General features: G+C 49.4%; 2 protein-coding genes across 3 annotated transcripts in view; one reads left to right on the top strand and one right to left on the bottom strand.

The window, feature by feature from the left end:
• The window catches only part of MYO9B (myosin IXB), an 89134-nt gene extending 86209 nt beyond the window's left edge, over positions 1 to 2925 (bottom strand). The window contains 1 exon segment of the mRNA XM_055344267.1: positions 2830 to 2925. The gene's annotated coding sequence lies outside the window, so the exon portion shown is untranslated.
• On the top strand, positions 1417 to 23497 carry HAUS8 (HAUS augmin like complex subunit 8). 2 transcript variants are annotated; one of them, XM_055344268.1, is made up of 11 exons: positions 1417 to 1634; positions 6240 to 6307; positions 9170 to 9225; positions 15111 to 15192; positions 17231 to 17323; positions 17433 to 17527; positions 18126 to 18191; positions 18298 to 18456; positions 19781 to 19922; positions 21897 to 22038; positions 23080 to 23497. In XM_055344268.1, the coding sequence occupies exons 1-11, from the start codon at positions 1540 to 1542 to the stop codon at positions 23276 to 23278; spliced, it is 1197 nt and encodes a 398-aa protein (XP_055200243.1). In that variant the 5' UTR covers positions 1417 to 1539; the 3' UTR covers positions 23279 to 23497. The 2 variants fall into 2 exon arrangements, with proteins under 2 accessions (XP_055200243.1, XP_055200244.1); XM_055344269.1 differs by lacking the exon at positions 1417 to 1634 and adding an exon at positions 3197 to 3289.
• The last annotated feature ends 234 nt before the right edge of the window (positions 23498 to 23731 follow it).

The following is a 23731-nucleotide window of genomic DNA, read 5'->3' on the forward strand; positions in this document are numbered from 1 at the left end:
GGTGCTGCAGTTGAGAAGTTATGCTCTGGCAATTTGGTCTTTGCCAATTTGAGGTTACTGATGATCCTTCATCTTTCGGGAAAGCCCAGGGAGCCATCTCTGGAGGCACCACCTGCCTGAGCTTCAGTTTCCATACTGAAAAAAGAACCAGGGCTGCTTGCTGCTGGTTGGCAGAATAAAAGAGATGGGTATAAAAGCACCCATCCCAAAGGATGCTCAATAAAGGGCAGAGCTGTGTAGGGATCTGCTCGTGCAATTCCCTCTTCCTGGTTTGATTTAACACCTCCATATCCATCAAGGCCTGAATGGACCTTGCCACCTCTTCCAAGGGAACCTGTCAGAATCCCCCAAGCCCTGAAGCTTGCACTGGTCATCCTTGATTCTGTCTTCACAACTTCCTGCACCACCTCTGTGGCTGCATTGACCACTCACTCTGAATTTCATTATTCCTGTGGCAGTGAGAGCACTAGAATGTTCCTCCTCCAGGGCATGAAGGCTCATCTCTGTCCCCAGGGCCCAGCTCCCAGTACTGGAAGGAGGATCAGTCCTTGCTTTATTGAACTCCTGAGCCCACCCAAGGCACAACTTTGGGGAGATGAGGAAAGGGAAGTGGCAAATTAACAAGCCTCTGTTGGGGAAAGAAAATAGATCACACAGCCAAATTGAGAGGGGACATGCCCAAGTTGCTACCCTCTTCTCTGAGCCAGAGGCCTGGAACTGAGGGGGGCGAGGGGTCTCACTCAGGGATTTCTCACCAGAAAGGTGTAGCTGAACCTTTGTGAACAGGTATAGCGTGCAAAAGCAAACATGGAATTTGTGGAATTTTCCATGTAGAAGATAAAGGACTGGAGGAACAGAGGAATGGTAAAAGAAAGTCATTTTTGGATACAAACTATACAATGGGAACAAAAGCAGGATCCTGCAGCGGGATTCACCGGTCAGAGGCTGCATAAAATACAAGGGAGCTCTGTGCCAGAGATGCTAAGATTTTCAAGAGGGCTTGGGTTCTAAGGTTGAGAAACGCTGACTGAAGCCAACCCATTTATTTAGCAGGTGAAGAAACAGACAAAGAGACTTGACGGAGGTGGGCACCTCTGACAAGAGAGCCTGCCTGGCTGCACTCCTGGTACAGGGAGACAAGGGCCAGGGCCATGCACCCAGAAGATTCCAGTCCTGTTCACTGGTGGGGGGGGGGGGGGGGGGGTAGGGGTGTCCTGCCCTGGGCAAGCCCACACTCAATGTCTGTAGGAGGCATGATTTCAGGCTCTGATCATGTGCCCTGGAGCAAGCAGGGCCAAAAGCTACTTTCCAGAAGGGCCAGAACATTCTGGAAGTAAAGAGAGAAGTTATCTCTCTGTGGCCCTCTTTACATTCAATCTATCCGGATTCATCTCCTGAACAAGCTACAAATGCAGGCCCCCACCCTGGCCCTTCTGGCAGATGCCGGACAAGGATCCCCACGGTTAGGAAAGAAGAGAAATTAATGCCAATTAAAACCGCCCAGTGCAAGGCCCTTGCCAAAGCCGGGCCCAACAGACGATGGAACAACTTCCCAGCTCAGCTGCCCGAGGCCTCCCACTGCTCCTGGATGCCTTAAGTCTGCAGATTCCAAGACCAGAATACACCTCAGGAAGGTAGGAGCTGGGACCCTCCAACTTCAAGACACAATGTCCCCAGCAGCTCCTACCTCAGACAAAGAGGTGCAGGAGAGGCTTTCCCTTAAAGACCCCTGGCCTACACGGCACCCGGAGCGGGGAGAAGGGAGAGCACGCCGGCTTGCTGCCCCGTGGCTGCCGGCTGCCCTGCCTCTCCCCGGCTGAGCTCACAGCCGCCGGGGGACAGATTTCCTGTATGTCGTTTTACCCATTTAAGTCCAAGGATGCAACTCCGAGGAGGTGGTGACAGCCTCGCACACGCGAATGTGTGCACACCCCCTCCCTCCCATCTCAAACCCAGTTCCGGCCCCCGTGAGGTCTGGAGGCTCTTTCCTTGCTCCCTGGAACCCCTGGGCTCCGGAGAGCCCTGTCTTAGGAGGAGAGCGGTGTGGTTTTCTAGTCTGGAATACCAGAATACCAGCCCAGAGGGCACTGGGACTCACCCCAGTTACCCAGCGGTTGGGGGAGTGAAGTTGGAAAACATGAATCCAGAGGAAGGGGGCCCCAAAATCCCATGGGCTGCCCCCAACGTTTGTACCGGGCTGCTCTTGTCCCTTGCTCTCGTCCTCAGCCCCCTCTGAACTGGCTCTCAGTGGCCGAGGCTTCTCCTCCTCTCCCATCCCCCATCTCCCCCTTCCCCATTCCGCCGGCCACCACACCGACGGGCTCAGACCTATAGAATCTGAGCACCCACAGAATCCCAGGCGCCTCCCCCGCCCCAGGCACTATTCCACTACCCCTTCAGCCGAGGGCGGTCCTGTACCCCTTCCCCCAGGCGCACCCCGGCTAACCCCCCGCCGGCCTTGCCCCACGTCCCCCGCCTGGGCCTCTCAACCCCGCCTCCTCGCCTCTCCCCCTCCCAGCCCCGTTTCCTGCGACCCCTCAACCACCACTAAAGCCACGTCCTCTTCAGAGAAGCCGCTCAAAGCCACAGACCTGCTCCCTCTGCATCCGCGAGCTCCCTCACCGGGCCCGTTCCACCACCCTTCTCCTAGACCGTCCCGCTCCCGCTCCGTCTCCTGCAGCCCCTTCACGACCCCCCAGCTCGTTCCCGCTCGCTCGACCCCAGCCTTCGCGCCTCCCCGTATTCGCCCTCAGCTCCGTACCCTACCAGGCAACCCGCCAACGCGAGCCTCGAGATCGAGCCCCCAACCCTGCGGACGCCGCCACTCACCTGGGCCTCGGCCGCCGCGCGCCGCCGGTCCCGGGCCGGGTCCCTGCCCGGCCGCCCGCCCGCCCGACCGCCCACCGCTGGTCGGGCCGCTCCGCCCCGCCGCGCCCGCCGCTCCCCCGCGCGCTCCCGCTTCCGGGTTCCGGGGGGGCGGGGCGGGGGCGTGACGCCAGCGCGCCGCGGGGCGGGGCGGGGCGCCGCGAAGACCCGCCCACTCCCAACGGGCTCGGGACGCCGCCTCCTCCCGCTGGTGGGTGAAACCAAACGGGAGGGGAAGACAGGGAGGCGCGCGCGCAGGGGCCGCCCGCTGCACCCGCAGGCACGCTCCCGAGGCCCGCGGCCACCCCTGCTAGGGCGGCGCAGGATGGCCCGGCCCGGGGCGAAGGGGCGGGGACCTGGGCTTGAGGAGCCGGCCTTTGAGTTAAAGGCGGGAAATGGCGGATTCCTCAGGGCGCGGCGCTGGGTGAGTCGAGGCCCCGCGGGTCTGGATTTTGGAGGTGCCGCCCAGTGCGCCGCGCCATGGCCGGGAACTGGGGGAGGAAGAAGGACGGCAGAGTTGGGGATTGAGCACCTGACCCCTTCGGGACCCACCGAGGGTGCCCGGGCTCTGGGGGGCGGGAGGCGGCTTCTGCGCATGCTCGGCAGCGTGGGCGCGGAACCAGACCTCGAGTCCCCAGTGGTCTGTGTGGGTGCGGGGCGATCCCTGGCTAGCGGCTCAGCCTCTGTGCCGTCGCGTTCCTCCACCGCGAAACCCGGAGAATGTCGCCGCGGCTCAACCTTGTAGGGCGCCGGCGAAACTTACAAAGCCCTTAGAACAGTGCGTGGCCCTCGAATGTGATTTGTCGCGATTGCAGCGATTTTATAGCGGACGAGCGCTGGGCCACTCAAGTTACCTCCTTTAATCCTGCCAACCCCTCCTTTCTGTGCTTCCCCTTTAAAAATGAGATACGGAGACTCAAAGAGAGAAAGAAGGTCATTTGTCCAGGGTCACACAGCAAGAACAAGACAGACAGACTTTGACCACTTACCGGTGCCAGGCATGATTCCTGGGCCGGGTTTATTTTATTTGTTCACTCGGCTGGTGTTTATTGTGCCAGTACAAATTGAGGTTTAATAGGCCAGGTGAAATCACTTGTGTTTTCTCCAGGGTCAGTTACCCTCCCTGTGAGATTGCCATTAGTACCTGAGGCTGGTACAGGTGTAGTTAGTGAACCCACCACCCCCATCTGGTTTGACTCCACAGCCCTGGCTCGGACCCCATAGGGAATCCGTGTTCTGTCCCTTGCCAGCGGTGAGACTTGCCAGGGGTGACCAGTTCAAACACTTGGGTCCTGGTCTGGAAAACGAGGATAAAGCAGGCCAACAGTGAGGTTATTTGTTGGACTGGGAGGGTTCTGTGAAGAAACAGAGCTGCCGACACCCAGTGAGCCTTTATTTGGTTGGTTGCCTCTCCCCACTATGGCCCAGCACGTGCCTGATTGTCTGAGCCCACTCACCCGGTAGGCCTTGCTCTTCCTTGCCTGGGTCTCACTTGGGGTTCTCAGAACCTGCTACACAGGAGACGGCTGCAGTGCGCTGAGCAAGGGGACCACAGCTTTGTGACCAGTGGAGCTTGGGTCCTGATGTTGGCAAGGGATACAGCACTCAAGCCCCTGCCCCGCCCCTCAGTCTGCTCCTCCTGAGTTGCTGGCCTCTGTTGGTGGCGGGACACTGTTGCTCAGACTGGACACCTGGGAGGCATCCCCGAGTTTCCTGCCTCAAGGTTCCCTCTTTCCTATTGCACTGGTCTGTGCTCTTTCTTTCCTTAAATAGGGGTGAAATGTACATAACGTCATTTATTTTTTTATTTTTTATTTTTAAAGATTTTATTTATTCATGAGAGACACAGAGAGGCAGAGACACAGGCAGAGGGAGAAGAGGCTCCCTCAAGGAGCCCAATGTGGGACTCGATCCTGGACCCCAGGATCATGCCCTGAGCTAAAGGCAGACACTCAACCACCGAGCCACCCAGGCGTCCCAATATAACGTCATTTTAGTGAGGGATCTAATGGCCTTAAGACAGTCACACTGTGCAACCACCAACTCTGGCTTGTTCCAGAACATTTTCATTAGCCCAGAAGGAAACTTTGTATCCATTTGAAGTCACTCCCTGTTCTTCATCCACCCCTCTGCTCCTGACAATCACCAATCTGTTTTCTGTCTCACTTTGCCTGTTCTGGACATTTCAGATATGTGGAATCGTACAATATGTGGCCTTATTTAGCTGTTTTCTTTCACCCAAGATAGTTTTTTTTTTTTAAGGGATTTTATTTATTTATTTAAGTAAACGCTATCCCCAATGTGGGGCTCAGACTCATGACCCCAAGATCAAGAGTCGCATGTCCCATGGACGGAGCCAGCCAGGTACCCCCAGGATAATATTTTTTAATTTAAGTGGTTCTTTTTTTTTTTTCCTTAAGATTGATTTATGAGAGAGAGCGTGCACGAGCAGGGGAAGGGGTTAAGGGAGAGAATCTCAAGCCAAGTCCGAGGGCAGAGCCTGCCTTGAGGCTCTATCTCACAACCCTGAGATCATGACTTGGGCAGAAATCAAGAGTCAGATACTTAAGCAACTGAGCCACCCAGGTTCCCCCATCCCAGGATAATATTTTTGAATTCATCTGCTTTAGCATGTATCCATATTTTACTTCTTTTCAGGGGTGAATAACACTCAGGATTTGTTATTTCTTGGCAGGAATACATGGCCCACAAAGCTGAAAATATTTGCTGTCTGGCCCTTTACAGGGAAAGATTGCCAGTAGGTAGGCTAGAAGGACAGGCCTAAACCCTAAGCTGGGAAGTCTGAATCCTGCCAGCCCAGCCCAGCCGCCTTCTCTCTTCCTCTGGTTCCAGTGAAGCCATAGGGCCGATCAGTTCCTAGTTCCACATTCTCCTCTGCCCTTGTCCCTTTCCCATGTACCCAAGCAAACAGGGTTTTGTCTCTCATCTCCCCTCACCTCTTTACGTGTCTGGGGTACTCTTCACACTGCCTGACAGGAGGATGCTGCTTTTCCCTCTCAGGTAAGGAGCTCTATCTCTTGTTCCTCAGCATCACCAGGAGCATACGGTAGGCATAAATGCCTGATGAATTAATGAACCCCCCCGACTTAAGTTGAGATCTTTAAGGCTTGGCAAACCTGCTTGCTCTTCTCGCTCTCCTTGCTCTGGGCCCTTCTCAGATTTAGCTGGGCAGAGGCTCTGTGTGTCTGTTCCAGTCAAGTTGGCCCTGCCTTGTAGACATAAGTGTGGGGGCGGGGGGCTGTTGGGGATGCTGAGACTGAGTTGTCCCTAGGAAACCCAGGCTCCTCGCTGCCTTCCCTGAGCTTAGCCAACTACGTAACTACACTAACAAGACCCCCATCTCCCTCTTCTAGGAAGCCTTCCTCAGGGGGTCCCAGTACTCCCGGTGGTGGCGCTAAGGTGAAAGGAAGAAGACCACAAGGTGAGCAAAATTTTGAGTTTACGATCCAGCTTCAGTTAAGTGCTGTTGGAGAAGAGAAAAACAGGCCAGAGCAGGGGATCTAGGGCTTTATTTCCTTCTAGTCACACCGTGGGGGATTCTGAGTCTGGTCACCCAGCCATGCAGCCAGGGGTGCAAGAGGACCTGGCGGAGGTCATCCAGGGCAGTGGGGGTCACAGGCTGTATTCAGGACCAACCACTAGGAAGTATGGGTGAGGAGAGCAGGAGCTGAATTCATTAGCAAACATTAGAGTCTTCGGTTTCTTCTCTGTGTACTTACAGAGTACACCCTGAGGTACTTCTCGGGGGTGCCCACACATCACCTGGTGTCCCGCTATGGGTCTGGAGTCACTGTTAACAACCTCCCTTGACTCTTGGCAGTGCCACTTTGGGCAGTAGACTCAAGGATCTCCTTCATTGGAGCTGAAGCCTCTGACACAAAGAACTATTTTTCTTCAAGTATGCTGTGTGCCAGTGCGTGTCTCAGAGAACTTAGAGCAGCATTTTGGTTCAAGTGACTGGAGGTTCATCCGTTACAGCATTGTTTGATGATCTTGCTTATAACATCTATTATGTTTACACGTGGTCTAGTTCTTGAACACAAATTATATCCTTCGTCATAACATTGCTTCTCTGGAAAATCCACTACTGTTTAAAACAAATATGTACATTCTAGTTTCTGGAAACTTGAAACTGCTTTTCAACTGTCCAGGGAATCCCAGGCCTCTGATCCTTCTAGAGGAGGGAACCCTTTGCGGATGGTATCAGGCTAAAAGCACGATGGCTTCCCGTGCTTAGAAATGGGGATGTTATTTGCCCTGATCCCTTGCTGGACATCCAGTGGCCCACCCTTGGTAGGTCTTGATTTTCTTCCCTGGATACCCACTTGGTCTTGGCCCTGACCCGTAAGTGCCTCCTGCCTTATTGTCTTAGCCCACTCAGACAGGCTGACTGAGCAGGCTTGGCTCTTCTTGCCTGGGGCTCGCTCAGAGCAACCACTAGCTCCTTTCCCAGCTTCATGCTGCCCATTAACTATGGATGCACCTCCTTTCCACTCAGGATTGTGACCATACCTCCAGCAAAAGATGAAATCCTGGCATGAAGATCCAGTTGAAATCACCATGTCACTTAGCCAAATTGTTAAGCTATCTGTATGACATTAACCATGGCCTCTTCCTGGGTCTCTTCATTAAAAAGAGCCCTAAGCTCTGGAGGTACCTAGAAAAAGTGTAGAACTATGCATTAGATGCATGGCTGAACACCTACTCCCTGCTGGGTGGTGGGCTGTAGTTGCAAGCAAAACAGACAGAAGTCCTGGCCCTCGGGGCTTGTGGACTGAGACACAGGCAGTGCATCAGATGGAGAAGTAAGGACACACAGGGTATGTTGGATGATGTGGGCAAAACAGCAGGACGTGGATAACTTCCTGGTCCAAGGGAGATGCTGGACTGAGCAGAGCTGGGAAGGAGGGCAGGTGCAGGAGTATCCCCTCTGGTTGGAGCAACAGCAAAAGTGGTCATGGTGGCTGGAACAGAAGGAGTGGGGGCAGTGAGGTGAGAGGGGGGTCCCTCAGGGGTATGAGATCTGCGAGGTACGTGGGGGTGCTCAGGCTTCACTAGCTAATGGACCTGCAAGGCAGCCCATTCTCAGCCACCAGCGGAGCAGCCAGCCTGGAGGACATGGGATATTTCAGGGAGGAGGGCGCCAGCAAGTGCTGTGTTCACCGTGGGTACTGAGAATGGTTTGGTGGGCTTTGGAGCAGGGAGATCTCAGCAGTCTTGTGGAAAGGAGTTTTTCTTTGGTACAGTGGTGATCATGAGAGCCAGTCCAGACGAGTGCAATTCAGGAGAGAGTAGAGGTAGAGGAGCCGGCATTGTAAAGGAGAGTGGAGAAGTAGGGGATGCAGGTGTAGTGGGGGGAGAAATAACAAGAAGACCATTGATGAGAGGAACTGAGGGTGGGGTTTGCTAGGGCAGAGGGAGAGGGGTGAGGGCTGGGCTCTACTCTGATGTCCCTCTACATGGTGGGGGCCAGGATATGGCCCTGAATTTGACTGCTACATGCTGAGGTGGGAGAGTCTCCTGGGGCTGCTTCTGCTGCCTTCCCAGTGAAGTAGTTACTGGTCACTAGCTAACTGGAGGGATGGACCCCGTGTGAGAGCAGTGAGAAGAGAAGGTAGGTCCAAGGGAGGGTCTGGGAGAGGGGTGGGGGAACAGAGCAGACGACTGTGGGTGATCACTGGGGCCATTGTGAGAAAGCCCCTTAGTATGAGGCAGGCATGGAGTGAGGGAGACCTGGGGCTGGGCTGTCACCAAGGTATACGACTTTGGTGTTGAACACGTCTCCCAAGAGGTCCTGAGCAAGGTAGGGAAGTAAAGAGGTATGAAGGGCCCATACCATGAGTGGGGCATATGTAGACTCAGGTAAAGGAAGGGGTAGTTGGGGTCCTGACCACAGGGAGTGAGTTGGGAAAGGAGGAGGAGCAGGTGGCAAAGAGGTGCCCCCTGCAAGGGTCTTTTTTCCTGTCCCTGCCCCTTGAATTCACTTTCTGCTTTTTGTATATTCCCTTACGTTCCTTAATCATAGCTCCTGCAGCTCTCTGGGGCTCTGTCCCTGGCCTAGGGACTTATAAACCATAGGTAACCCGTATGTGTTCTCGTATATAGTAGGTGTCCCATACGTGCCCGAGGACGCTGGAGGACAGGATCTGAGAGCAGCTCCGGTGTTCCTGCTGTTGATCACGGAGGGCCCATAGTACTGGGCTCTTGATGGCAGGGTGGGGGTGCTGGGCCTCACACTCCACTGTTGCAGTCTCTTTAGAAAGCAACGGCGTGTTCCCCACAGGTGGAAGAGTGGTTGAGTCCCGCTACTTGCAGTACGATAAGAAAACCACCAAAAAGGTAACAACGCTTGTTTGAATGTTCTGAATGGAGTTCTGTGAGATTTGGAATCCTGACACGAGTCACACGAGCCAAGTGCAGCATGGTCCCGAATGCCTTTTGCAAAGACATGATCTCTCTTAAAACCTGAAATTATTTCTTTCAACTTGATAATTCCTTTGGATTCTGTCCTGAAGCGCTTCTGCCGGCTGCCCAGCACACAGTCCCTGGCCTTGGCTGGCATTTGAAAAACACCGGGGTTGGGATCCCTGGGTGGCGCAGCGGTTTAGCGCCTGCCTTTGGCCCAGGGCGCGATCCTGGAGACCCGGGATCGAATCCCATGTTGGGCTCCCGGTGCATGGAGCCTGCTTCTCCCTCTGCATATGTCTCTGCCTCTCTCTCTCTCTCTCTCTCTCTCTGTGACTATCATAAATAAATAAAATTAAAAAAAAAAAACTTAAAAAAAAAAAAAGAAAAACACCGGGATTTGAAAGAAGGACTATGGGGGGAAAAAAAACGGTAGGTCTGAATCACCCAGGATTAGAGGCAGGGTTTAGTGAACTCCCTGTAGCCACACCATGAAAATCATGCAGCCATTGAAAATGATGAGAGATGAAGCACTTAACAGCATGAGCACCTGCCTTGTGTGGCGTTTCACAGGAACACTCGGTAGATGACCCAGTTATGTATCTTGTTTCATTGTGTACGTACTGAGAATGTGGTAAGGTAGTGTTATTCCATTTTCCAAATTTGTTTTTTGTTTTTGTTTTTAAAGATTTTATTTATTTATTCATGAAAGACACAGAGAGAGAGAGGGGCAGAGACACAGGCAGAGGGAGAAGCAGGCTCCACGCAGGGAGCTTGACGTGGGACTCGATCCCGGGTCTCCAGGATCACGCCCTGGGCTGAAGGCGGCGCTAAACCGCTGAGCCACTCAGGCTGCCTTCAAATTTGGTTTTTGATAAAATTCAGTGAACAGTTAATTTCTGCTCTCTCCCTTTTACTCTGGTAGGGCAGAATGGCAAGTTCTTAATAATATGTTTAACTGAAGGGGCGCCTGGCTGGCTCAGTCAGAAGAGCATGCTGCTCTTGGGTCGTGAGTTTGAGCCCCACAGTGGGTGTAGAGATTACTTAATAAATGAATAAATTTTAAAAAATAATCAACTTAAGATCCAACTTGAGGAAAAAGGAAACCTTTACACAAACTGATATCACTTCTTAGGAGTGATTTTTTTTTCCAGGGGATTTAATTTTTTGAATTTTTAAATTTTTATTATTTTTGTTTTTTAGAGAACGAGAGAGCACATGTGAGCAGGGGGTGGGGGAGGCAGAGGGAGAGAGAGAATCTCAAACATACTCCATGCTAAGTGTGGAGTCTGATGTGGGACTTGATCTCATGACCCTGAGATCATAACCTGAACCTAAATTAATAGTTGGATGCTTAACCGACTGAGCCTCCCAAGTGCCCTGGACTTAATTTTTTGTAGAGTAGGTTCACAATGAAATTGAGCAGAAGGTCCAGAGATTTCCCATATAATTCCTGCCCCCTCCACAAACACAGCGTCCCCCACTGTCAGCATCCCCAACCAGAGAGGTGCACATTGACATTTGATGAACCTACTGAGCCTGTGATTTATTTTGTTGAAGTAATCTTCAACAAAAGATCACAGTCCATGCTTCATAATTTTAGTGTTGCCTTGCATACTTGTTTACAGTACCTCTGTGTGTCTTCACATTATAGTATTTTCAATCTCTAAGAGTTTGTCCATTTTCTTTTTTTAACATTTCTTGATGTAGAATTTACTAAGTGGCACTCTTGGGCATACAGTTCGGCAAAACAAACGCATCCTGTCACAGACCCACCACAATCAGGATATGGAACAGTCTGTCACCCCCAAGATCCCTTGGTTCTCCAATGAAGCTGACCCCAGCCCCTCCCAGCAATGATCTGATTTCTGTCCCTATAGCCTTGCCTTTTGTAGAACGTCATTAAAAAGGTGTTACACAGGATGCAGCCTCTAGCATCTGGCTTCTTTCGCATAGAGGAAGTCCTTCCCTGTGGTTGCCTGTCACAGTGTGGGTTCCTTCTGATGGCTGAAGAATATTCCACAGTGTGAGTGGGCCATAGTGTGCTTAGCCATTTCTCAGTGAAGGACTTTTTTTTTTTTTTTTTAAGATTTTATTTATTAGAGCACACGTGCAATAGAGAGAGCAAGCATGGGGGTGGGGAGCAGAGAGAGAAACAGGAAACCCAACGGTGCTGGGGTTTCCCAGGAGCACCGGGATCATGACCCGTGCCTAAGGTCACTGCTAACCTGAAGACTGAGCCACCCAGGAGCCCCTGGACATTTGGTTTGATTCCCAATTTTGACAAAAGTGAACAAAGCCAACTTAAACATTTTTGCATGGGATTCTGTGAGGACATGTTCTCATTTCTTCTAAGAGAGGAATTGTAGGGTAAGTGTATTTTTGACTTTGTAGGAAATTGCAACTGTTACCCAAAGTGGCTGCAGCTCTTTACATTCCTTCCAGCCAGAGAGGAGAGTTCCAGTTGGTACTTAAAGATTGAAGCCATTCTAGTAAATGTGAAGTGGTATCTTGCTGTGGTTTTGATTTATATTTCCATAACAACTAATGATCTCGAGTATCTTTTTTTTTTTAAGATTTTATTTATTTACTCATAAGAGAGAGAAAGAAGAGAGAGAGAGAGAGAGAGAGGCAGAGACACAGGCAGAGGGAGAAGCAGGACCCACGCAGGAAGCCCGACTCGGACTGGATCCTGGGTTCTCAGGATCAGGCCCTGGGCCGAAGGCAGTGCTAAACCCATGAGCCACCTGGGCTGCCCATTGAGTATCTTTTCATGTGCTTATTGGCCATTCCTGTATCTTTGGTGATATGTTCTTTCAAATCTTTTGCCCATTTTTTATTGGGTTATTTGTTTTCTCATTGTTGAGTTTTGAGAGCTCTTTCTATAACTTGGATACCAACCATTTATGGTGATATTAAAATATTTCCTCCTGGTGGTGTAGCTTGTTTTTTTCTTCCTTTAAGTGTCTTGTAAGAAGCAGTAGTTCTCAATTTTGATGAAGTCCACCTTACAGATTTCTGTTTTTATGGATTATGCTTTTGGTGTCTTATCTAAGAAATCTTTGCCTAAACCAAGATCACAGATATTTTCTCCCATGTTTTCTTCTATGACTCTTATAATATTAGATTTACATTTAGATCTATGATCCCTTTTGCATCAATTTTTGTATCTGGTGTGATGATGGAATTGAAGTTCATTTTTAAGAGTATGGATGTCCTCTTGAGCCAGTACTGTTTGTTGAAATGAATTTCCTTTCCTGATAATATTATCTCATCACCTCTGTTGAAAAGCAATTGACCTTTTTTGTATGCATCACTTCTGGACTCCATTTTTTCCCATTGTTCTCTGTGTCTGTCCTTAGGACACTTCCATACTGCCAAGATTACTGTAGCTTTATAGTCTTATGAATTCTTCCACTCTATTCTTTTCCAAAACTGGCTCTCTTAGTTCCCCTCCCCTCCCCCCCCTTTTGAGAGAGAGAGGGAGCCCACACCTTGTGAGCGGGGAGGGACAGAGGGAAGAGAAGGAAAGAGAATCTTTTTTTTTTTTTAAAGATTTTATTTATTTATTCAAGAAACAGAGAGGCAGAGACAAAGGCAGAGGGAGAAGCAGGCTCCATGCCTGATGCAGGACTCGATCCCAGGTCTCTAGGATCACACCCTGGGCTGAAGGCGGCGCTAAACCGCTAAGCCACCCAGGCTGCCCAAGGAAGGAGAATCTTAAGCAATCTCCACACGCTCAGTGAGGATCCTGACACTGAGGATCCTGACACTGAGGATCCTGACGCGAGGCCTGATCTCCTGATCCTGACGTCATGACCTGAGTTGAAATCAAGAGTTGAACGCTTAACCAACTGAGCCACCCAAGCACCCTGTTCCTTTACTTTTCTACATAAGTTTTAGACTTAGCTTGCCATTTTCTACCCAAATTTCTGCTGGGATTTTGAATGTATTGAATCTTTGCATCAGTTTAGGGAGAAAAACATCCTAAAAACACCAAGCCTTTCCATGTTTGAACATGGTACCCCTATCCATTTAGTTTATCATGTTGGATTTTTATCAGCATTTTGTAGTTTCCAGCATGTAGATCTTCCCTATATTTTCTTAGGTTTATACCTAAGTATTTGCTGTTTTTTAGTGCTATTGTACATAATACTGTCTTTTCTTTCTTTTTAAATGAAGAAATTTTAAAAATTGACTTATGATTGACATACATTATATTAGTTTCAAGTATACAGTATAGTATATAGTATACTGTATATAGTATAGTGAGTCAGCATTTGTGTATGTTGCAAAATGATTGCCACAGTAAGTCTAGTTAACACCTATCACCATATATAGTTTTGTTTTTTTCTTGCTGAGAGATTGCACATGATATTGTCTTTAAATTGTACTTTCCAGAGTTAGTCATTGCCAGAAATGTGATTTTTTTTTTTAAGATTTTATTTATTCGGGATCCCTGGGTGGCGCAGCGGTTTGGCGCCTGCCTTTGGCCCAGGGCGCGATCCTGGAGACCTGGGATCGAATCCCACGTTGGGCTCCCGGTGCATGGAGCCTGCTTCTCCCTCTGTCTATGTCTCTGCCTCTCTCTCTCTCTCTCTCTCTCTGTGTGACTATCATAAATAAAGAAAAAAAAAAGATTTTATTTATTCATGGGACCCCTGGGTGGCTCAGTGGTTTAGCGCCTGCCTTTGGCCCAGGGCGTGATTCTGGAGTGTCAGGATCGAGTCCCACGTTGGGCTCCCTGTGTAGAGTCTGCTTCTCCCTCTGCCTGTGTCTCTGCCTCTCTATCTCTCTCTGTGTCTCTCATGAGTAAATAAATAAAATTTAAAAAAAAAGATTTTATTTATTCATTTGAGACAGAGAAAGACAGCATGAGCAGAGGGGAGAGGGAGAGGAAGAAGCAGATTCCCTATGGAGCAGGGAGTCAGACACAGGGTTCGATCCCAGGACCCTGAGATCATGATCTGAGCTGAAGGCAGATGCTTAATCATCTGAGCCACCCAGGTGTGCCAAAATGTGATCTTTTTATATTGACCCCTGTATCCGGCAATCTTACTAAACTCACTAGTTTGTTTTTTTAAAGATTTTATTTATTAGAGTACATGCATGCAAGTGTAGGAGAGAGGGAGAATCTCAAGTGAACTCAGTGCTGGGTCTGGAGCCCCACATAGGGCTCAATCTCACGACCCTAAGACCATGACCTGAGCCAATGTCAAGAGTCAGGCACTTAACCAACTGCGCCACCCAGTCACCCCTTACTTACTAGTTTTAGTAGCATTTGGGATTTTCTTTGTGAACCATATCTGTAAGTAGAGAGTTTTATTTCTTTTCAATCTGTTTGCCTTCTATTTCTTACTCAAACCTCCAGTAGGTGGTTAAATAGGAGTAGTGCCTACACATTGAAATATTCTTACTCTTTATAAGGTTTTCTTTTTCCATATATGTTATTGTAATGGCTTGCTAGCTCCATGCATTGCTGGTTTTTTTTAAATAGGTTTTGAAGGTTGATACTTAAAAAACTTTGTTTTTTTCTGTTGACCAAAGTAGTAACATTCTCTGCAAATACCATAAAGTATGCAGAAGATCAGTCACCTGGAACCATGTCAGAAATCATCACTTGCAAACATTTGGGGGTTCCTTACATTCTATGCATATGATGGTATCTTTTTGGATTAATTCCTCATATATATAACTAAACGTCAGAACTTGAACTCTGTCCCTGACCTCAAAGTAATAGTAGATGCAAACTGCGCAGGCCACATGAAGGGGAGGGGTCTTGTCCCCTGAATCCTGAGGGTCGTGTATTCCCCTAACAGGCTTCTGCAGCAGATACATTGAAGACCATTGGGAAGATGCCTGAAGGTGGAAGGAAAGTTCACCTGCTCCAGAGGAGTAGAGGTGTGTGTGACCATTTTCTGGGTGGAACTCCTAGGGCAGGACTCCAAGAGCATGTGAGGCCTCATCTTCCTGCCTCTCACTACCTTGGGTTAGGTCTTCCTTCTAATGGTTAATTGTTCTTCCTTCTAACCCTTAATGGTTCTAGAAGCTGTCACCAAAGTGATATCTAAAAACCTGCAGTTTTTCTTTTTTCTTTTTTTTTTTTCCTGCAGTTTTTCTGATCGTAGACATGTGTTCGTTGTAAAACAAAAAATGGAAAATATAGACAAGGAGGGTGGAAACTTACTCACGAGTTGCCATTCAGATCATTCCTGTGTATTTGGTGTCCAGTCGTAGTCAATATGCTCATCCTAGACGTATGGCAAGACCCCTCCTCCAGAGTAGAACTCCATCCGGCCCCTCACATGCCCACTTCTCCAGCAATAATGGGCAGCGCTTTTGCAAGAAAGCAGTTCACAAAAAGCAAAACTGTTTTTTGGCTCACAAGAAACACTTCAAGATGGCAACAACTGTGAGTCTCATGGGAAAAATGAAATCCAGTTGATCCTTGGACAACATGGGTCTGAACTGCATGAGTCTACTCACATAGGGGTTTTTTCTAACAGTACTGTAGATGTATTTTCTCTATGATTTCCTTAACGCTTCTCCTTTTTTTTAGCTTTATTATAAGAATACAGTTTATAGTATACGTAACATGGAAAATACGTGTTAATTGACTTTTTGTCATCAGTAGGGTCTCCAATCAAGAGCAGACTACTAGTAGTTAAGTTTTTGGGGTTTAGAACATTGCTGGTCCTGGTTTGGATGTTTGCTCAGCATCTGTGCTGTTCTTTGATCCAGGCATGACTGAGAAGCAGCACAAGGAACTGGAGCTGGCTTTGTAGTCTTTCCCCATGCAGTTGGGTTGAAGGCTGTGTGTCAGGCCAGGAAATCTGCTGTAAAATTCAGAGGGGTCAGAAATTGGGTCAACCACATCTTAAAATCAGGGTTCTCACCTGCAGGTGATTCAGACTTAGAAATGGCTGGAAACTCTTGGTGGTTTTGATTGATGGGGGAGATAATACCACTTATGTCTGATGGGTAAGGTCAGGGATGCTCCTCAACAGCCTCCAGCACCCAGGACAGCCCCAGCACAGAGAATTGTGCAGCCCCAAATGTCAGTAGCATTAAGGCTGAGAAACCATAATTTAGACATAACTGTGAGAATTGACAGGGACTGCTTGCCTGAGTCCTATTGTATAGCTCAAGAGGAAATTACTTTTCTCGATGGATGTGCTGTACACTAGCTTGACAAAACATATAACCAGTGCAAAAGCACTAGCAATAAAAAGTCCAGTCTCCCATCTCAAGTTTCCACCCTCTTATCCAGAATGTTAACAGACTTCTGTGTATCTGGAAGTCTTCAGAAATTCTAACAAAGGGTACTACGCCCTACACATTACTATGGCCTCGCTCTTTATTTTCGCATACTCATTTTCTCAGCTGCATGGGTGCTCATTAAGTCACTTGCTATTTCGTTATTAACACGACGGAGAGTATTTTGCTTGCCATTTGTTTGATTTGTGGCCCACTGGAGCCCTGGCTTAGCAGAAGCCTGCGGTACCCCACTGCCCATTTTAGGTGATGTAAGGCATAATTTCACATTGTTAAGTAAAGGGTAAAGATGAAGGGAACCCCCAAGGAAGAACAGTCCAGAAGCTGCTGGAGAGAGAAGGTAAAAGCATAAGGAAGTACAAGTGTGTGGCAGGTGTCAGACTCCTATCCAGAACAGCGTTTTTTTATGAAGCTGAGCAGCAAGGCGTATTCACATCCCTGGGTTATAGAGCGTGTGTCTCTTTTCTGCTTCTACTCTGAAATATATTCACCTTGCTGGCTCAGAATTTGCAGAGATACTTCATTCTTCTGTACTGCTAGCCTCACAAGATGCTGGCTTTTTGCAAGCAAGTGGTAGTATACCAAAAAGTTGCCTACTTCCCGGCATAGACGTGCAATACCTTGCAGACTGTGCTGACCCCGGGGGTTCTCACTGGGCCCACAGACAGCAGTGGAGTTGGAAAGGGCGACCTGCAGTCCACATTGCTGGAAGGGCACGGCACGGCCCCCCCTGACCTGGACCTCTCGGCCATCAATGGTAAGTCATTCACCTTGCTCCTGCTTTCCCCAGCTAGAACTCATGGTGCATCTCAGGGGGCTTCCTAAATGTGCTCTTCTCACTTTCAAAATGCTCTTCTCGATCTTAGACAAAAGTATGCTTAGAAAGACTCCGCAATTAGAAAAAACGATGTCGAAGAAAACCGAATCCATGTCATTTTCTGCTTCACAGAGAAAGAGCCCAGTAAGTGAATCGAAAGGGAAGCTGCTGAATTAGACAGGTCTGGTCCTAGTTCCCATCCTGCGCACATGCCATCCCAGATCCCGAAGCTCTGAGATGGAGCAAGCCAGCCATGCATTTTAGGACAACCCCAAGACCATACATGTTCTCAGAATATTCGTAGAGTTTGAGTTGCCCCAAGTATGCATACAGGAATAGTTACAAAAGCGAGATATGTGCAAAATGAGATTTGGGCCCTTGTTTGCTAATGCTGTGCTAGGGGAGACACTAGGCCAAGCCCTGGGTGCCAGGCCAGGACACCGGGGTTGTGGTCTCACTAGAGTGGGAGGCCTGAGTCCTGCCTCTAGTGTGGTGCTGATTGGATACATGCCCCCTACCTGGCCCTCAACTAGCCAACCACAGGACAGGGCCAGACCATCCTCTTCCTTCTTGCAGAGCGCCCAAAAAGACTAAAGGAGAAGATAGAAACAGCAGCTTGACACACATCAAACTACTGAATTAAGCAGGGTTTGTAAAAGTTAGGCTTCTGCTCTCCCGGAAGAGTGAGCTAGGTTTATACCAGTTCATTGTCAACCAAAAGTGTCTTTTTCTCCTCCTCAAGGACCTGTCTGAGGCAATGGAAATGATGGAATCCCAAACGTTGCTTCTGACTCTACTGACCGTAAAGGTGACCACAGAACCTCGCTCACGTGCGCTGTGGGGAGAAGGGCAGCCTCTGTGGGCCCCGGGGATGGAGTTCCCACCAGCCTGAGCTCTTGCTGTGCACTTGACAGATGGAGAATGGTCTTGCTCTGTTCGAAGAAAAGGCAGAGAGGAATTTGTTAATAATGTGTAAAGAGACGGAGAAGCTACAGAAGAAGGCCCACGAGCTAAAGCGTAAACTCCTTCTCTGTCAGAGGAAGCGGGAACTGGCAGATGTCCTTGACGCTCAGGTTGGCAGTGACTGCAGTCTCGGAGCTGTGTCCCAAGGACAGACGGGGTGGGCCTATGGGAGGAGTCAGAGGGAGTGTTGACAGTGGGTGTCACTGCCATCTGGCTCTAACTCTGTGGCCAGCTTTTGACACCACTGAGTGTTGGCATGTGACAGTTTATAAGAGGACGAAGCTGTAATGTCAAGTACTAACCAGCCAGAGGGACCTGTCCCTTCGACACACATATGTACATATCCTTCAGGCCCCTGAGACTTGTGCTAGGTGATAATGATGACGTGATCCATGCCTCCCTGTGAGGCTGGGGTGCTGGTGGGAGGTGCCGTCTTGGTGCCATGTGGTCAGCACTGGGATGAGCAAATCCCTGGCACCTGAAAAGGGCCTATTGGGAGATGGGGCTAGTCCTCCAGGGCACGAGTGTACTGGGGCTGCTATACCAGGTACCCCAGATTGGATGGCTTAAACGACTGCCCGGGTTTCCTCACAGTTCTGGAAGTGGGATGTCTGAGACCAAGAGGTCAGCGCGGTCATTGCCTTAGCAGGGCCGAGAGAGAAGGATGTGTCCCCAGCCTCCATCCTTGGCTTGTAGAGGGCCACCTTCTCCCTGTGTCTCTGCACTTGGCATTCTGCCTGTGGGCTTGTCTGTCTCCAGCCCCTTTTAGGGGGACACCAGTCATACTGATCTGACTTGTATGACTTCATCCTAACTTACTTTACCTCTGTAAAGACCTTGTCTCCAAGTCAGGTCATATTCTGAGGTGCTAGGAATTGGGACATCTGCAGAGGAATTGGGGCAAGGTGGGGTCGGCAATGATTCAGCCTATCATACTGTGTGTATGTGGGGGGGGGACACCCAGTGGCCAGGCCCTAGGCTAAGATTGGGTCTCTGTCCTCATAGAACTCACAGTGGAAGGAAAAAAAAGACAAGTAAACAAATACGTTCCTACAAACCCACATGAAGACTTTAACAGTGTGTATGAGGGAAAAGGAGGGGGTCTTATGGGGGCAGGCATTTCAGCTCAATGCCCTGCAGCAGGAGGGCCCAGCTGTCTTGTGTCCAGTGTGATCCCAGTTGAGGGCCTGGCCCTGGAATGTTCTGGAAGCCATGTTCCTAATGCGGAGGCCTAGGCCACCTTGCTATCAGCTGGGCCGTTGGAGGGCAGCCAAGAGTAAGAAGAGAACCTCCCACACCCACAGAAGCCTCCTGGAGGATTCCTTAGTAATCCTGAAAGAATAGGGCTGTATCTTTACCACTCATGTACTGTGAACTTCTAGTGTGTGACCAACTGGGTCTTATCTCATACGCATCTTTCCATCTTGCCTGCAGATCGAGATGCTCAGCCCCTACGAGGCTGTGGCCGAACGCTTTAGGGAACAGTACAAGACATTCGCCATGGCCCTGGATACCACAAGGCATGAGCTTCCTGTAAAATCAGTCCACCTGGATGGGAATGGGCAGCAGTTCTTAGGTAGGAAACAGGGCGGCTACTGGGCAAAGGGTAGATCCAGTGAACAGCCAGTCCATGTTGGTGCTTCTTGTGTGCAGCCACCTTTATCCATTTGTGGCCTGTCACAGCCTTCTCTTAGGTAGATGGTGTGTCTCTCATCAAATGGCAGAGGGCAAAGGGGCCGGCAAAGCTGTGGTTTGTCCAGGGTTGCACCCCGAGTAAGGACCGTGCTGGGATTTGAAGCTAGGTCTGTGGACCAGCCCAGTAATTTCCAGCCCTGCTGAAAGATACTCCTGGGGAGCAGCTGCAATCTCCTGAGGTGGGGAGTCTCTTCAGAGATGCGGATCCTCACCCTGTCCTGTCTTCTTTTTGTTTGTTTGTTAAGGTTTTATTTTTAAGTGATCTCTACACTCTGTATGTGCTCAAAGTCACAAACTCAAGATCAAGAGTCACATGCTCCGCCGACCAAGTCAGCCAGGTCACCCACCCCTGTTCTGCCTTCTATGCAGAGCTATGGGATCCCTCTCTTGCATAGGGTTCCCACCTAATCCTTCACTTGAAATCAGCAGGCATGGTTGATCTTAAAATTCTCTTTAGAGCAAGTATCTTCTCAAAGCAACCTTTCAACTCCCGTAGAGTCTCATTATTTCCAGGCATGGCGCTCATGAGCCATCTAAATACATTTGTTTGAGGCTGATGTAGGAAAAGATCGCCACCTAAAATCAGGTGGACTTTCCCTCCAGAACTTCCCACAAAGACCCGCCCCCCCCCCACCACTTTCCACATAGGTTGTTGCTGTATTGGTAATCTCAGAGACGATTTTTAGTTCAACTTTTCCCAATAAGAAACAATTAGCAAATCACGTGGAGTCTTGTAGAATGAGCCTTGTGGAATGATTATCTGCGTGCAGGTGTCCAGTTTTATAATGACTGCAGTTAGCTGCGCATCTGTGATTCTTGGGCTCTATCTCTGATAAGTGGCATAGGGAGCTGCCAGGAGTTGGGATTGGGGAGCGTAGGGGTGTCCTGCAGCTCCTGGAATTAATGACAGACTGGATGGGTTAAAACAGCAGAAATTTATTCCCTTTGGTGCAGGGGTCCTGAAATCAAAAATCAGGGTGTCAGCAGAGTTGGACTTTTCTGGAGGTTCTGAGGGAAAATGTATTCTGTGTCTCTCCCCTGGCTTCCAGTGTTGTTTGCAATTCTTGGCAGTCTTTGGCTGGTGGTGGCATTGCTCAAGTCTGCCTGTGTCTTCCACGGCCTTGCCCTTGAACATCACTGCTTCTGAATTTCCTTCTTGTTAGTAGGATGCCAGGGTAGAGAGCTCACTATAACTCAGTTACCTCTACAAAGACTCCCATTTCTAGTAAGGTCACGTTCACAGGTGCTTGAGATTAGGTCCTGAACACGTCTTTTTGGGAGGATGCAGTTGAGACCACAGGGAGGAGTATAAGAGGATGGGTATTTGGAAGAATCTGAATAATGTTCTCAAAATATTACAGTGTCTGGTTGTGACATGTAGCATGTATAGGCCTGGTGTGGGCCAAAAGTGGAGAGGGGCTGATTTCCTTATATGCCTTATACTCTCTCTAAGAGTATTTCCTTATACTCTCTTAGGGGTGAGGGGTACAGAGATGCCAGGAGTGGGGAGTGGGGACTATGGGCTTGTTTTTAGCTTGCTTGCAGTACACATTTCCTTGGCCTTTTCCACTGGTTTCTGTTGGGGATGTCAAAGTGGCTTTCCAGGTCTGTTCCAGTGGCTGCCAGGCTGGCGGACATGCCTGTCCCAGGATTTCCAGCCATCGTGATCTCTAGCACAGGGGCACAGAGGTGGGACCAGCACATGAATGTCATCCCCCATGACCCTCTCTGCCTTTGAGCTCTTCCCAATTCCAGCATTCTAGTGAACAAGAAAAATCTAGCCAGACACCCCACTTGCGCATCCGTTGCTCAGAGCACTGTGAAACCCTTGGCTGACCATCCCCTTCTCCTCCAGATGATTTGCAGCGAGAATTGACGACCACCTGCCATCTGCTGGGAGAACTTGGGATCAGCAGTTTAGAAGAAAACGTGAAAGCCCTGGACCTGCTGAGTGAAATCAGGGAAATGACCCAAAAGAAGGATCTGGAGCTCCGAAGGTAAAATTTCAGAAAAGATTTTAAGATGGGAGCAGCATGTTTTGCTCTGGAGAGCGGGCAGGTGTTTGAAGAAGCCGGGGGTGCCAGGGTCCACTAGGGCAGGGAGAGGGCAGGGGCAAACCACCTTCAACTCAGCTCAGAGCCCCGTGTGTGTTCTCAAGCAGCCACGATAGAAAGGGGACACCAGTGTCACCCATCCTTTACTTCCGCAGAGTAACAGCATCTTAGGTGCTCTTGGATGAATCTGTTCATGCTTTAAACGTGTTCTGGAGGTAAGGGCTTGGGGTGATCTTCTTGGAACTTATTATTGAAAGCATAAAATACATATAGGAAAGGTATGGGTCATAACAGTGTAGTTTGAGGGGTTTTGTGACTGTGTGCCACGGGGAAGCAGCCCCCAGCTCCCAGTGCTCCCCATTCCCAGCTCCCCCAACAAACTCCCTTGGCACCTTTACCTAACTGTTGTGGTTTCCCTCCAGGGATTTTTTTTTTTTTCCTGTGGGGCTTTCCTCCTCATCTTCCCTAAAAGAATCTCATGTCATTTTACTTTGTAATGCTCAACGTGCTTTCCGAAACATCTAAAACATTTTAATGTTACTCCTAAAAAAAAGCTGCCACCTATCATGACATCTCCTCCTCCTGTGAGTGTACCCTAAAATGAAATCCACACGCATCAGAGGGTCACAGGTTCAGCTGGTCACAGGTTCAGATGCACTCCTTTAGTATGTATTTCCCCACCACCATTTACTCTGTGAGGGTTGCCCGTACATTCACAGTGTGGTTCCTGACCCGGTGTGGGGGTTCCCTACATATTTGGTGAATAAATGCATCTCCTCTCATGCCTGCCTCGTCCTGTTCTTGCAGGCCTCTCTGAGTTCCATTCAGATTTGTTCTGTTCTTACTTGTCTGTGCTTTCCCATGTGTGCCCAGGAAGCAGCCGTCTTCCCCACATCACCACCCCAAAGCCTGAGACATCCTGTTTCTGTCTGGCTCCCGGGCACAAAGGGCGAAAAGGCTTCAGCCGTCTTGTCGTTTCTGCAGGAGCTTCGCCCAGGTGCTGGAACTCTCTGCTGAGGCCAGTAAAGAGGCGGCTTTAGACAACCAGGAGGTCTGGGAAGATGCCCAGGGCCTAGAAACCTCCAACCAGTGGTACTTCAATCAAGAAGGCGCCTGTGGGGAGGCTTCAGAAGAGGTCAGGACCCCGCTTCTGTTAGGCACTGATGAGCCACACGCAGTATGAACCATACACGAGCCATGGGCTCCCACACGAGTGGGGACCTTCCTGCAAACTGCCCGGAAGGAAACCTGTCCCTTACCACTGGCTCAGGGCATAAGCGTGCCAGGCAGTGTGTGTGTGATACCCTTGGAACTCAAGCACTTTAGACACTAGTTTAGCAATGTAGCTCTTTTTGTATAAGTGTGTCACTTGATAGTTAAAAAATAAAACTTTTGCATTCAAGCCTTGATTTCTGTGTACGAGGCCAGTGGAAGACACATGTTGTCTTAAGTTCTTCTAACAACTAGTCATGAGCCTTGGGACCTTTGAGACCTTATGAGCACTTCACTTACAAGATGATTTCATGTCCTTCAGTCACTCAGGTGCTTCTGTTTACTATCCTGTAGCAGGTTAGAAGTTGACCCTTCAGTGGAAGTTCCCCTCCCAGCCGAGTCCCAGCACTGTTGCTGGAGGACA

This window comes from Nyctereutes procyonoides, unplaced genomic scaffold (assembly GCF_905146905.1).
Source record: "Nyctereutes procyonoides isolate TBG_1078 unplaced genomic scaffold, NYPRO_anot_genome, whole genome shotgun sequence".
Classification (NCBI taxonomy): domain Eukaryota; kingdom Metazoa; phylum Chordata; class Mammalia; order Carnivora; family Canidae; genus Nyctereutes; species Nyctereutes procyonoides.